The following is a 12975-nucleotide window of genomic DNA, read 5'->3' on the forward strand; positions in this document are numbered from 1 at the left end:
CATGTAACCCCCACCCCATTCTTAGTAAAAAGCTTTCGGTGAGGCTGCTTTCGTGTGAACCCAATTGTTCCTAAATCGAGAAAAGGGGGTATTTGCGGCGCTCAAAGATACTAGCTCTAGAAAGGGATTCATTTCTTTATTAAGGAGCAAGATATGTTCTGGAGCGGTTGTTTACACTCGGATTTTTCTGCGTTTGCTCTCAGCGCTTGATTCAAATAGGGGAGGCTATCGCTTTCCTGGAGAACAGCAGAGGACGTACCAACCAACATCTGAGATGCGCACAGCAAGTTGGCTCAAAATGGGCATAGGAACAGAGAACAGTGAATACAAATAAATATGGCATCTACTCAGAAAAGGGAATCACAGCGGAGCTGCCGTGTAAAGACCTAGTGATTTCAGGCGATTACAAGCGCAGTTCAAAACGAAAGTAAGAGACGCATCCACAAGGCGACTTGCAGCAGTAAAAAGTTGAGTGAGATGTAATTGGCTTTTCAAGTATTCATTCCCTCTAGATTATTTAATTGCCATAATTTTTATGGTTTCTAGAAAAATGATTAAATGTCAACTTTACCATTTCCTGAAACTTCTGTCACTGGAGCAACACAGTTTTCCCAAGTTTAAGGAAGCTGAAGAGCCAGAACTACATGTTACAGTCTTAAGCTAACATGTGTTTTTTGAATATTTGGCCGAGACTCCCCGCCCCCCAATATTACATTTCAAAATACTCAAAGAAACCCTTAGGAGTAAACAAAACGCACCCAAACCATTAAGAAAAAAGAAAAAACATAAATAATACATTTTAATCAAATTATATAAAGTAAATTTTCTGAAGGCATAATTTTTTAAAAAAAATTAATAATTTCTTTTAATTTAATCCCACAAGGAAAAGATTTAAAATGTTCAAGTGCACTTGTTTGATTAATAAAGCATTTTATATTCAACTATTTAGTGCTAATTATTAGGAAGTTTACGTTGTTGAGGCAAATCACCAGCTCAGGCGTTAAAAACTACCATTATAAAAATATAGCTACAAGGTCAGTATCAAATTACTCTTACATAGGACAGCTCAAGGGCTGCTTCTATGCGGTACTAGAAACTTTTTTTTAAAACACCCAAATCCCTCTCAAAGCACAGACACCTCTAGAGCAGTGAATGACATGAAGGTAGCTTGAAACACAGGGAAGGTCTTTTCCAACAAAGAAGTAAGTGGTGTCCACTAGTATATGTTGAACCGTTAGTTTTAATAGTCTGTGGTAAAATTTTAAAGGTAGAAGTTAATTTGTTGGGCCTTGGGCTCTGTCGTCCTCCAGTTCTTGGGCTTCCTTTTTGGTTTCCCCGTCCTTCACCTCATGCCGGGAAACCGGGAATTTGTCCTTGTTGTTCTCCTTTTTCCATTTCATTCTCCTGTTCTGGAACCAGATTTTTACCTGCCTCTCCGTGAGGGCTAGAGCGTGGGAAACCTCGATTCTCCTCTTCCTGGTCAAATAAGGGTTAAAAAGGAACTCCTTTTCCAGCTCTAGGGTTTGGAAACGACTGTAGGTTTGTCTTCCTCTTCGTCTACCAGGAGCTGCTGATTAAAACAAACAAAAAGGGGGAAATGAACTTTTAAAGATATAATGCTGCCTCTTCAGATTGCTGGAGAGTTCTGAAATGGGTCTGAGGGGCGAAACATATAGCTCCCTAGATGTGCTCTGTGAGATCTCTCGCTCTCGCTCGCTCTCTATATATGCACGGTGTGCAGGCAAGAGGGGCAGAGGGAAGGTCCACAATTATTCTGTCCCCATCATCATTACATGGTTTCTACTTTAAAAAAAAAAAAGCCTAATACTTTATGAATAAGAGCCACTGTGGCTAACCAAGGAAAAGGAGGGGGAGAGGGAGAGGAAAGGGAGTTTTAGAGGTAGAACGTGAGATGAAAGCAGATTTCTTCCCCTCTCCCGGCTTAAAAAAAAAAATTGCATCCCAACCTTGTGGTCTCATCCAGGGAAACATTTGAGAAGGAGACGAGCTCTGATTTAAATGGTCTGGGTCCTCGCCAATATTACCACTGGACGATTTACAGTCAGGATATTGTACCAGCTCGGCCTCTCGCTGGGTCGTAAAAATCGGCTGTCTCTGTAAGTTATCGTATCCGTAAAACTTCGCGGGCTCCCCGTGACAGGCAATCCCGCCGCAGGGGGGAGGCGGCGGCGGAGGCGGAGGCTGCGGAGGAGGGGGGGGGGCGGCCTGGTAGGCAGCCGCCGGGCTGCCCCCGCCGGGGTGGAAGTAGTCCTGGCCGGAGCCGGGGCCCGGGCCGCCCCCGCCGCCGCACCCGGGGCCCGCGGGCGGCGGGTGCGCGTGCGCCTGCGGGGGCGCGTGCGGGAAGCCGGCGGCGCGGTTGCCATAGAGCTGCAGGGCGGCGGCGGCGGCGTGGCGGCCGCCGACCTCGGGCGCGAAGTGACAGTCGTAGTAAGTGGGATTAATGGCCTCGCTCGCCGCCGCCGCGGCCGCTGCGGCCGCCGCCTTGTACTTGGAGTACAGCGGGTTCACGAAGTACGAGCTCATCCGGGCGGCGGCCGCGGCGGCGACGGCTGGGGCCCGAGGGCGGGTGGGCGGCGCGGAACAGGCGGGGAGCGCCTCGGCCGCACTGCCGCGAGGGCCTCTGGGGCGGCTGCTCCGCCGCTGGGGCCGCCGGGCTACGTCGCTGCTGTCGCCCGCGCGCGCGCGCCGCCTCTGAGGCCCGGCAGCCGCGGGCGCCCGACTACAGGGCGCTCATGGCCGGCTCCAGCGCCCGCCGCGTCGGCCTTGCGCCGCCTCCCTCGCGGGTCGCGGGCCCTCGCCCAGCCCCCGCACGCCGCCGCCACCCGCCTGGCCTCTCCCGGCGCGAGCCGGTTGGGCCGCGGTATAATCGCCGACGCCCCAGATGACCTGCCCTGCTGCCTCCAGTTTCCTCTGAGGCACCAGGCGGCCCTGAGCGCACCGGGACAAGTTTTTTTTTTAAAAAAAAAAAGTGCGCCCGGCCCACGGGGACAATATTTGGCTTCGGTTTACAAACCCCCGCTCTGGAGGGAAAAGAAAAAAAACACCCTCTGCCCGCCGCCACCTCTCACCTCGCCCCCCTTCCCGGTCCCCTCCCACCGTTCCCGCCGCCGAGGCTGCCGCCCCGGCGCGCCCCGGCGAGGCATTTTCGCACCACGCCAATGCGCCGAGAGGCAGAGGGATGGGGACGAGATAACCGCGCGGAGGGATCCGCGCGGGGGCGAGGTTACTACGATCAGCAGACGCCTCACGCTACCGCGAGATGCCTCCGCCGGCCTTAAAGGGGGCCCATAAATCCGCACTGCCAAGGGCTCGCCGTGCGCCCGGGATGGTGGGAATGCGGGCCGCGGCTGGCTGGAAGGGGGCGCGGCAAAACCTTAGACTTGGGCAGGCTGGGCAGCCACTCCCAGGAGGCTGCAGAGTAAATATTTCCTTCCCAGAGCCCCTGGAGCACCCCCGCAAAGAGGTCAGCCGTGGTTTTGCACCCCTGGACGCGGGCGCAGCCTAGGGAACTTGGGCGAGCGGTGTAGTCGTACCGTGCGTTTGAGCTTGGGCCTTTCTAAGTGGTTCGATTAAAGGCCGCGAGCATGGCCCCAGAGCTGGCGTTATCAATGCCAATCAACGCCCTACTTGTCCAGCCGAGCGGGCCTTGGGGAAATGAGATGTACATTTACCCTTGACGCATTGCACGCCTGGCTGGGGCTCCCAGGTTAATTGATATTTAATGGAAACCATGCCCATGAATATAGTTTCCATCATTTCACCCCTGATAGACGTCAGCACCAGGCGCTGGGGGAGGACGGGAGGGGGGTGAAGAATGTGGAGCAAGCATTAGCATTGCTGCGGGAGTAAACAGCGAGGCGGGCAGCAATGTTCCAGAGCGGGAAGGAGGACGCTCACTGGGCTGGGTGGCATTTCCTCGGGCAGGACGCGCGGCTCCCAGGTCCCGGCCCCGGCGCGGAGCCGACTGGAGCCGGCTGTGGCCCGCGGAGGAGCGCGGGGGGCGGACACCCGCGAGGCCCCCACGGAGCCCTCCGGGCCGCCGTTCGGATCGTGCCGGCTGCAGGCGGTGCCCATCTGCTGCGGGCGACACTGGGTTATCCACCAAGCGGGCGCGGGGCGCAACTTGGTCACTGATTTTTTTTTCCAAAAGAAACAGCAGGCTCGGCCTAGTCTGTGAGCCAGGATGAAGGGAAACCACCCGAGCCCTGCGGACAAGTCGGGCGTGAAAGTCACAAAACAGTCCTAGAAGCTCCCCAAAAGCCGTTGGGCGTTACACCCCAACCGCCCCCCACTCCCCGCACTTCAATTTTCTTTTTTTTTTCTCTTTCCCTGTTTTTATGTCCAGTAAGTGTAACGGATCCCTGTTGGTACGTGGTTTCCCTCGCCCACTCGGCCTTCCTCGCGAGCTCCTTGGGTAACCGAGTCCTTTTCTTGCGAGGTAATGCAGGCCCGTGACGCTGCCTCGCCGACCGGCCTTGGGAATCGACCTCGGAGACCCGCCCGCGCCCACCCGCGACGTTCCCGCTGACGTTGAAACACACCCCGCCAACTTCTCCACGACAAATGCAAATGTCTGAAAACCGCAGACGGCCCCGAAGGCGCAGCAGGCGAGTGACAGCAACTCGTTGCCTCCCCGCCTGCGAGCGCGATCCGGAGATTGGTCCGGATGGACTGAATATCGTATTTTTCAAATAGAGACCGTAAGGTTGAGATGGAAATGCATAACAAGATAAACATTTCTAAGACTATTTTAACTCTTTCTTCCGGGAATGGTTGGAAATGGCTAAGGTAAATAGATTGCTAATGAACGTACAGAAGATAAAGGCAAGCTTTATTTAATTTTTCAATTAGTAAGAAGTGCAGGAGATTTTATGTCGTGGGGGTACTGGGAGTAGGTTTCCCCCACCTTTCCCCACCCCCTGCAGGTTATCACCGGGTAAAACTTCCTTTAAATCCGAAGGCGAACTGATTCTGACAGTTAACGACTTTGGACTTCGATCTTGCAAAAATCAGTTAAAATATTCATATTTTCAATAAAGACTTGGAGCTAACTTTGTGATTGTGCTTTTCATTTCAATATTTGGCGTGAGGGCGTTTGCTTACTTAAACAACCTTCCATAAGTGAGTGGGTTTGGGAATGGAATGGGCAAAAAATAGGAGAGCGAGCCCTGATTTTGGTAATACAAGGCACCTAGAACTGTGTACGTCCTGAGGAGAGGGTAGTGGAAGAAACGAGAACACTACCAAAATTTATTTCTACACATTTGGGCCTAATTTAGAAAAGATTACAAGGCAACATTTCCTGTTGGAACGAAACACTTGGTTTAGCTTTTTTTTTTTTTTAAACCATTCTGTTTTTAATCTTAATATAAAATGAGGGCATCAGCTTCGTAAAGAAAGACCTATGCTTTCACACGTTACTGTTTTGATAGAATTATTAATTTACCATAACATTTTATAATTAAGGGACTATGTGCCATAGGCCAAATTTTCTGAAATCCTGACTGAGCCAAAATTTTATACCTCTCAATTACGACGGGAGAATTTAAAAGTACACGTTGTTTATTTTTTGGTTAAAATTATCCTAATTTGAGTTTAAAAATAAGATTTTAAGTATTTTTAATCAACGCCTTCCCCCTCCGCAACCCGGTTTACGAGATCAGAAAGTGGAGCAATAGCGCTCTCTAGTGGCTAAATGCCACCGCAAGCCGACCGAATTTAACTTCCCTTTCATTCATCTTAAACCACTTCCAGTCTTAAACCACTTTGGTTTGACTAGGGCTTGGACCGCTGACACTATTAGTGCCTCATTCCTTTGATTGTCAACAAGTCAAGTGCAGCAAACAGGCGCCTCTGAATGCCGAGGATTTTCCCATTTGTGTTCCCAGGAGCTTACAGTACTGATTTTTCCAAAAGCTCTCAGCCTTTCTTTTGCCAGACACAGTTGGTCACCATTCTGTAATCACCCAGCTGTGTCTTTTAAACCAAATTATAGGACTGACTAGATTAAACAAAAACCACAACTTTCCAAATATCAACTGTAAGAGGCATTCTTTCAGAGAGGCCAGGCACTTCTAAAACTAGGAAATCAAAGAAGTCAAAGATGATTAATTTTTCCCTTTTAAAGCTGTTATTCTGAGCATTAAATTATAAATATTTGCTATTTAAACTTAATTTTAGTGCTCTGGACCCATTTAACTGGGCTATGTTGAAGTGATCTAAGCCATACTGAAAGCTTTTTGCTTGATTTCTGAGTAGTGGGCTAGACAGTTCCATTTGAGGTTGTGTTCGTTCGAACTTCTATGTGCAAAAAGAGGTTTTTAATTTATATCTAAAGTCACAGAAATAAGATGGATTGGCTAAACATACCACTTGGGTTTTAAAAAGCAAAGACTTTAACAGATCAGGTGTTTTCTGCGAGGTTAATTTTTTCTCATTTTCAAAAATGTTGTCCTCCAGGTAGGGTGTAATGAGTGTATTTTCTATGGACGAAATAGATGAAATTTTCAACAATATTTTTGCTGGGAATTTTGGAGTGGAGAGCCAGCTATTTTTGTGAAAGGGTGTCTGCATAACTTGGTCTTTCACCTCTGACCAAGCGGTTGGGAGATCCTCTTCCAACTAAACGACCCCAAATCACAACCCACCCACCCCCCCATAAAAAACCCAGGCCGATATATATTTTTAAAGAACTGGCTAGATACAGCCATTGCCAGAGTATTGTAAAGAACCACCCACCATGGAGTTCTACAAATAGCTGGCTCATTTTTAAAAATCGAAGTTCATCACTCCCTCCTTCCTACTCACTTTACTTTTATTTTCTGGGTGCTCACACCTCACCCGGGGGCTCAAACCCCTGCATTCTTGGTCCACCACTGTCTTGTTTATATTTTATTGTCCAGATTTTAAGACTCAGTTTTGTCTGCATTTTTCTGTCTCTCACAAACACAAACATCAAAATGAGATGGTTTCAAAGCAAAGCGCCGGGCCTGTCGTAAACTCATTACCTCCAGACGTCTCGCCGGTTCGATGGCTTTATGACACCTTGGCTCTTCCTGTTTTCAAAGAGTTCTAGGTATCGGGCTGGCTGCCGGGGCGGAGGCTCGCAGCACCTTCTGCCGAATCCGGGCCTTGGCTGTCCCTCCCAGCCCTCTTGAGTTTTTCTTCGCACCCCTTCTTTGATCAGGATCCCCAAGATCTCTGCCACTGCCCCCACCTTCCGCTCAGCCTGAGACGCCCGGCGCCACCGCCTCTTGGGCCTGCAAAGGCTGCTCTGGGCTAGAATCCCTCGCTCACAATGACCTTCATTTTAGCTTCTGAATGCGGCCTGAGACGGCAGAGCTGGGGACTAACCACACACAGGAGGCAGGAGGGGGGCGACTGGGGCGTGGGGGTGACTGGGGAGGAGGGCCTTGACCATTTTGATCTGCAAAGGTCAATTTGGGGCTCCTGTGGGGAGAAGCAGAAGCTCACAGCCTTACTGGGTCGGCCACCGAGAGCAATCGAGCCTCTCGGAGCTGGGGAATTGCTCCAGATTGCAGAGTTGGCCTTTCACTTATTTGGAGACAGAGGTGGGCGGCTGGGGCTCCAGGCACAGGGGGAGGCTTGGGTACCAAATGTGCAGGGTGAGGATGGCCACCTCTTGGGGTCCACCGGCTCCACCCAGAGCAGCTGGGAGGTTGACACTAGGGTTGGGGCACAGAGTTCAGGGAGGCCCTGCAACCAGGCTGGGCGAGGGGACCAAGATAACCCCCACCCCTACCCCCACCCCGGGACTGAGGTCTGAATAACCTGGGACTGCCCACACAAAGGGAAGCTTTTAGACACTTGAGAGACCTCTCAGGTGAAAGGGTCTGGGATTTCCAGCCAGGCCTTCCTCCCAGGTATGTGGGAGAAGACGCTGGACGTGATATTTTGAACAGAGACAGAGAAAGCAGGCACACAGCGACCAGGGCCAGCGTCAGGGTCCATTTGATCAAGTCAGCATTTATTGGTAGGAAGCGGTCACATTTACAACTGGTCCTCGGTCAGGAACCGGGAAGGCAGCCACCCGCAGCCGCCCACGCTGGCCGGGCCCTGCCGGGGAGAGGGCAGCTCCTCCAGTGCACTGAGACACCCCCCCCCCAAAAAAAAACCCAAAACCCCAGACCTTGGGCTCCTGTCTCAGCCCCACTCAAGGTTTGGGCCGAGGGCCCGCAGACTCCCTGAGGAAAAGGGGGCTTTCATAAGGGGCTGGTGAGTAACTTGGCCGGGCCTCAGCCCGGGCCAGCTGCCGGGTGTCCACACTGCGGTCGCTCTGCCTTCATTCTCGAAACGGGGGCGCTTGGCCTCTGCTTGGGCAGCGTTGGGGGCTAAACTACAGCACTTTTCAGAAACATGGGCGGTAATTTACACAGGACAGGGCTCCCCAAGCCAGCGTGCACTCACAAACGATAGCATTTCCTAAAGAACCAACCAGACAGGAAAGGGAGGGAGTGGGATAAGGCGAAACCCCAAAGCCACTTGGTTTCTCCAACACAGAAAGCACGCAAATAGAGTCCCCCAAATACCTTACAGAGACCAACCACAGTCATTTCTACCTAAAAAAGGAAAGAGGAAAGTCCAAATCGCTGGAGAGTTTCTAGAAATCAGGCACCCACCAAAAAAACAAAAAAAAAAAAAAAAAAAAAAAACCAAACAAACAACAACAACAAAAAAGGCAAAACAAATCAAGGCCCGCTGACTTTGCAAAGCACAGCGGTCCCGCCGGCGTCGCGGCGGGTCAGTCTCCTTTGGGGCATTTCTCCTTGCTCATCTTTTTCATTTTCATCCTACGGTTCTGGAACCATATTTTGACCTGTCTCTCTGTGAGGTTCAGAATCCTGGCGACCTCGTAGCGCCGGTCCCGGGTGAGGTACATGTTGAAGAGGAATTCCTTCTCCAGCTCAAGCGTCTGGTATTTGGTGTAAGGACAGCGCTTTTTCCGGGTGGAGCGAGCGTGGATCCAGTTCGCTGCCGGGTTGTCTGCGAAGAGGGGGGTTTGGAGAAGGGGAGCGAGGGGCAGAGGGGAGGCAGGGAGAGACGACAGGGTGGGGGAGAGAGGTCGTTAAATTAATTTCACCGAGGATGGCCGCTTTTCACAACTTGGGGGGAATTATCATAAAGTCTTAATGCCGGCGCTCTGTTTACCGTACAAACCGCGCGCCCAGGGTAGGTGGTTATGGGAAGCTTTTTTATGGATGCGTGTTGCTCGCCTAGGCTAGGGTAGGCGTCTAGACGTTTTTATAGGTTAGTAAAACTATCAGTTTTGCACATTCGAGCCTTACAGGTTTCAGCAATAAATCAGGGGGCAATTTCTTTTGCACTTACTTGGGTCAAGTTGCTGCTGCGGCGGCTGCGGATGCTGCTTCTCCTCCTCCTTCAGCGGGCAGCCGGGGCTCGGGTGGTCGCTGCAAGCCGAGGGCTCCGATGAGCTGCCCGCCCCGGGCCCGGGCCCGGCCCCGATCCCCGGCCCGGCCCCGGTTCCCGCTGCCGCCGCCTTGTCCCGCAGGAAGGAGTTGCACGAGAACTCGGGGCCGCCGCTCCCCTGGGACTCCCGGGCAGCGGAACACTCAGTCCGTTTGGAGGAGGAGGAGGACGAGGAAGTGGAGGAGGAGGTGGCGGCGGCGGGGGCCGGGGCCGCTCCGGTTTCAGGCTTAATCCCGTAGTGGCGCCCGTTGGCTGGGCCGCCCGGGCCGGGGCTGGGACCAGGGCCCGGGCCGCCGCCTCCGCCGCCCGCGCCGCCCGCGAAGCCCGGCAGCGGCTCCATCCAGGAGCGCACGTAGCGGCCGGGCTCCGAGGCGGCGGCCGCCAGGGGCGGCGGGGACACGTACGGGTGGTAGAGGCCGCTCATCGCCGCCGCCGCCGGGGGCTGGGTGGGCACCGCGGACCACGAGGCGGAGAACACGGCCGATTTGGGGGCAAAACTACACGAGGCGAACTCGGCGGCGGCGGCGGCCGGGCTGTCGGCCACACCTGCGGGCCGGCCCTGCGCTCCGGGCCCCGGCGGCCCGAAGCGCGCCGCGAACACCTCGTCGCCCTCATGGCCTATGAGCGAGTCCACGTAGTAGTTGCTGAGGGTGCCACTGGAGGACATTTTGAGGCCCCGCGCGCTCCCACCCAAGGTTACACTGGCCGCCGCCGCGCCGCTCCCCGCCGGCGCCGGAGCCGCCGACTAGTTCGCAGGCTGCAGCCTCCACCATTGGTCGCGTGGCCCACGTGATCATATTTACCAATACCCGGAGTAAATCAGTCCGCTAAACTGGGGGCTGCTGTGATTTAAAAAAAGAAAATCTTCATCAACATAAGCTGCGCAATTAGTGCCCGCGGGCCCGGGCCGGTGCGCCCGGCTCGGCCCGGTCCTCCTGGCGGCGGCTGGGGCCACAGGCCTGGGCGCGGCTGCAGGAGGCGCCGGGGGACTATTTGTTCGCCTCCTCGGGGAGCTCGGCGGCCGGCAGGCGGGACCCCGGCGCTGGCTCCCCAGGTCTGGGTCTCCGGGCGGCGCGGGCCGCGCGTCCTGGGTGCTCAGAGCTCACGGCCAGAGCCCAGAGCAGCCGGGAGCGCCCAGGGCCTGAGCGGCCCGAGGCCGCCGGGCTTCCAGGGGTGGCCCCCTGGCGCCCGAGGGGAGCTCTTTCCTCCCGGCCCCTCTGCCTGCCCACACCACCCCCTCCCTACGCACATCCACACACACGCTCTCACAGCTTGTCGTGTTGTTTAAAACAGGTGGAGGACCTCTGTAATGATATTATGCCTTTCAATAAAAATTTTATGAGGTGTATTTGATTATAGATTAATGTGTCCCTAATAAAATGGACGGATGGAGAAGCTCGGAGGGCCCCCTCTCTCTGCCACACGCACACGCGCGCGCGCAGCCACACACCCCCCGGCGTGAGGCTGGGCACACGCCGCGGCCCGAGGGCTGAGCTGGGCGGCCTGGCCGGGCGGGGCCCCGCGCGGCGGCGGCGGCCACGGCGGGAGCTCCTGGCTGCCCTCGGAAGGGTGGCGGGTGGGAGAGGCGGCGCGGCGAGGGCTGGCGACCAGGATGCTTCGTCTCCTCCGGGGTGGCTGGGAAGGCCCTGGAAGAGAACGTGCCACAGAGGAGAGCCCAAATGCCAGCGTGGAGCCCGCGCCCGCCCCTGCCTCAGTGGGGCGAGAGGGAATCGCGTCTCTCTTGGAGGGCCGCTTGCAACCGTTCTCAGAGGCCTCCGTGTATTCCAGAGATGTCTGAAAATTCCGCCGAGAGGCCTGGACCTTGAGCCACTCCCTTCCGATTTTTATTTTCTTCTTTCCTTTTTAATTTTTCCTTTTTTTCCATCTTTTTCTTTCCTTTTTTTTTTTTTTTTTTTTGGCCTTTAGAGGTAAGGCTAGGCAGCCTTGAATCTGAGGAAATGCCCATTGTCACTCCCAAATCCATGGTACAAAGCTTTGGAAGCCCTGTTGGGAGCCGTGACAAAAGCAGCCCCGGCGCCAGCGGCGGAGGGCATCTTTCGGGCTCCACAAGTTGCCTAGAACAACCTCAGCGTGCTCCTGGCCCACCTCAAGCCCCAGAAAGGAAGGAAGGGGCGGGGGGAAGGCTACTTACTGCCTTTGCCCATGGCTTTCTGGTTTTTGTTCCAGAGGGGCTGCTCTTGCCTGTATCGCACAGGTTTTTCTCCAAGACATGGCCCGGTATCAACAACTAATGGGGCTCCTTACATGGTGGGGGACAGGAAGTTAGAATTACCCTTTTTCCTACTCAACCAAAGGAGGTCCGGAGCAATTGAATTCCAGTGCTCCCAACCTGGATTGATTCCTAGCCCTCTCCCGCCCAACCCCAGAAAATGTCCCCCTAAGGGGTTCTGTCTTGGAACCCAGGAAGATTCCTGGTGTTCAGAAGGAAATTTAAAACTAAGTAAATGCTGAGTGTCTCAAGATTCCCGGGGTGGCATGCTTAGGCTTCGAGCACCTAAATGGTCTGTTTCTAGGGACTGGGGAAAGGTGAGGGGACAAAAATGATGAGTTTTGTGAAACTGCTGGAACTGGCGGAGACCCTTTGAAACTGCCACAGGACCTGGGGCAACAAGTTCCTGGTGAGCTCTTTCCCTGAGGCCTTCCCTCCCTTCTCCCAGGCAGGACTGGATTCTGCAGAAGTCCCTGAAAGCTGGCCTGAGTTTCCCAAGCCATGGGGGTCACTGAACATTGGACTTCATGGGAAGTCACGTTCATTTGCAAATTCTCTTTCAGTCACCCTTCACACATTTCCTCGCCTCCAGATACAGTGGCTCCAACCAGTATTTTTTAATTAAACAAGGAGAGAATTGACTGGGGAGAATCTTTCCTTTATTCTCTTTCATGCCATTTGGGCCACTAAAAGGTAATGGTGGAGCATAAAATCCTTCCACAGGGAAACCAGGTTTAAAATGAGATGGGAAAACCTACCCATCCTGGGCTTCACTGGGGCCTGGCTGTCTTGCTCTTGGATAGGGATAGGGATGGGGGGGAGGGGACAAACTTGGAGCCAATGTAACGTTTCACTGCTGCTTGTCCTTGTGCCTGTAATGGAGGGCCAGTGGCTTCCAGGTGGGCAAGGCTGATTTCAACCTGGCCGCTGACAACGGCACACCAGGGGCCCCACAACCAAAACCAAAGAGAGAGACACGTGCAACGTGGGGAGCTGTGAGGAAAAAAAGCGGCTTGGACATATAGGCTAACTTAGAAGGCTCCAGCTATAGGAAAGCTCACACCCACAGAAAGCACAATTGTGTGACTATCTTTGGGGGAGGGTGGGAGAGGATAGAGGGCTCCCTTTTTTCCCCTACTATCACTTCCTCCATCCCCAGGGCACTACCAAATTTTAGCGCCCTAAGGCCTCCTCCAGCTTCTCTCTCCCATCTCCCTCCCCCTGCTCCCTATTGCTCTTCCCAAACTGCCCCAAACAGGTAGTTAAACTGGAAAATA

General features: G+C 53.9%; 2 protein-coding genes and 1 long non-coding RNA gene across 4 annotated transcripts; 1 reads left to right on the plus strand and 2 right to left on the minus strand.

The window, feature by feature from the left end:
* Positions 1-771: 771 nt before the first annotated feature.
* HOXD8 (homeobox D8) lies at positions 772-3082 on the minus strand. Of its 2 annotated transcripts, none has more exons than XM_058300610.2 (2): positions 1968-3082; positions 772-1567 (listed from the first exon to the last, which is right to left on the minus strand). In XM_058300610.2, exons 1-2 carry the CDS (start codon positions 2542-2544, stop codon positions 1275-1277), a joined length of 870 nt encoding a protein of 289 aa, XP_058156593.1. In that variant the 5' UTR covers positions 2545-3082; the 3' UTR covers positions 772-1274. The 2 variants fall into 2 exon arrangements, with proteins under 2 accessions (XP_058156593.1, XP_012374377.2); XM_012518923.4 differs by having other exon boundaries at positions 772-1570; positions 1968-3080.
* LOC111760073 (uncharacterized) lies at positions 2359-5072 on the plus strand. The gene is made up of 2 exons (XR_009186550.1): positions 2359-2448; positions 4367-5072. It is a non-coding gene; the product is annotated as an uncharacterized lncRNA (long non-coding RNA).
* Positions 5073-7981: 2909 nt separating this feature from the next.
* Positions 7982-12961, minus strand: HOXD9 (homeobox D9). Its single transcript, XM_058300609.1, has 2 exons — positions 9370-12961; positions 7982-9024 (listed from the first exon to the last, which is right to left on the minus strand). Exons 1-2 carry the CDS (start codon positions 10133-10135, stop codon positions 8783-8785), a joined length of 1008 nt encoding a protein of 335 aa, XP_058156592.1. The 5' UTR covers positions 10136-12961; the 3' UTR covers positions 7982-8782.
* Between the last annotated feature and the right edge of the window lie 14 nt (positions 12962-12975).

This window comes from Dasypus novemcinctus, chromosome 7 (genome assembly GCF_030445035.2).
Source record: "Dasypus novemcinctus isolate mDasNov1 chromosome 7, mDasNov1.1.hap2, whole genome shotgun sequence".
Taxonomy (NCBI): Eukaryota; Metazoa; Chordata; class Mammalia; order Cingulata; family Dasypodidae; genus Dasypus; species Dasypus novemcinctus.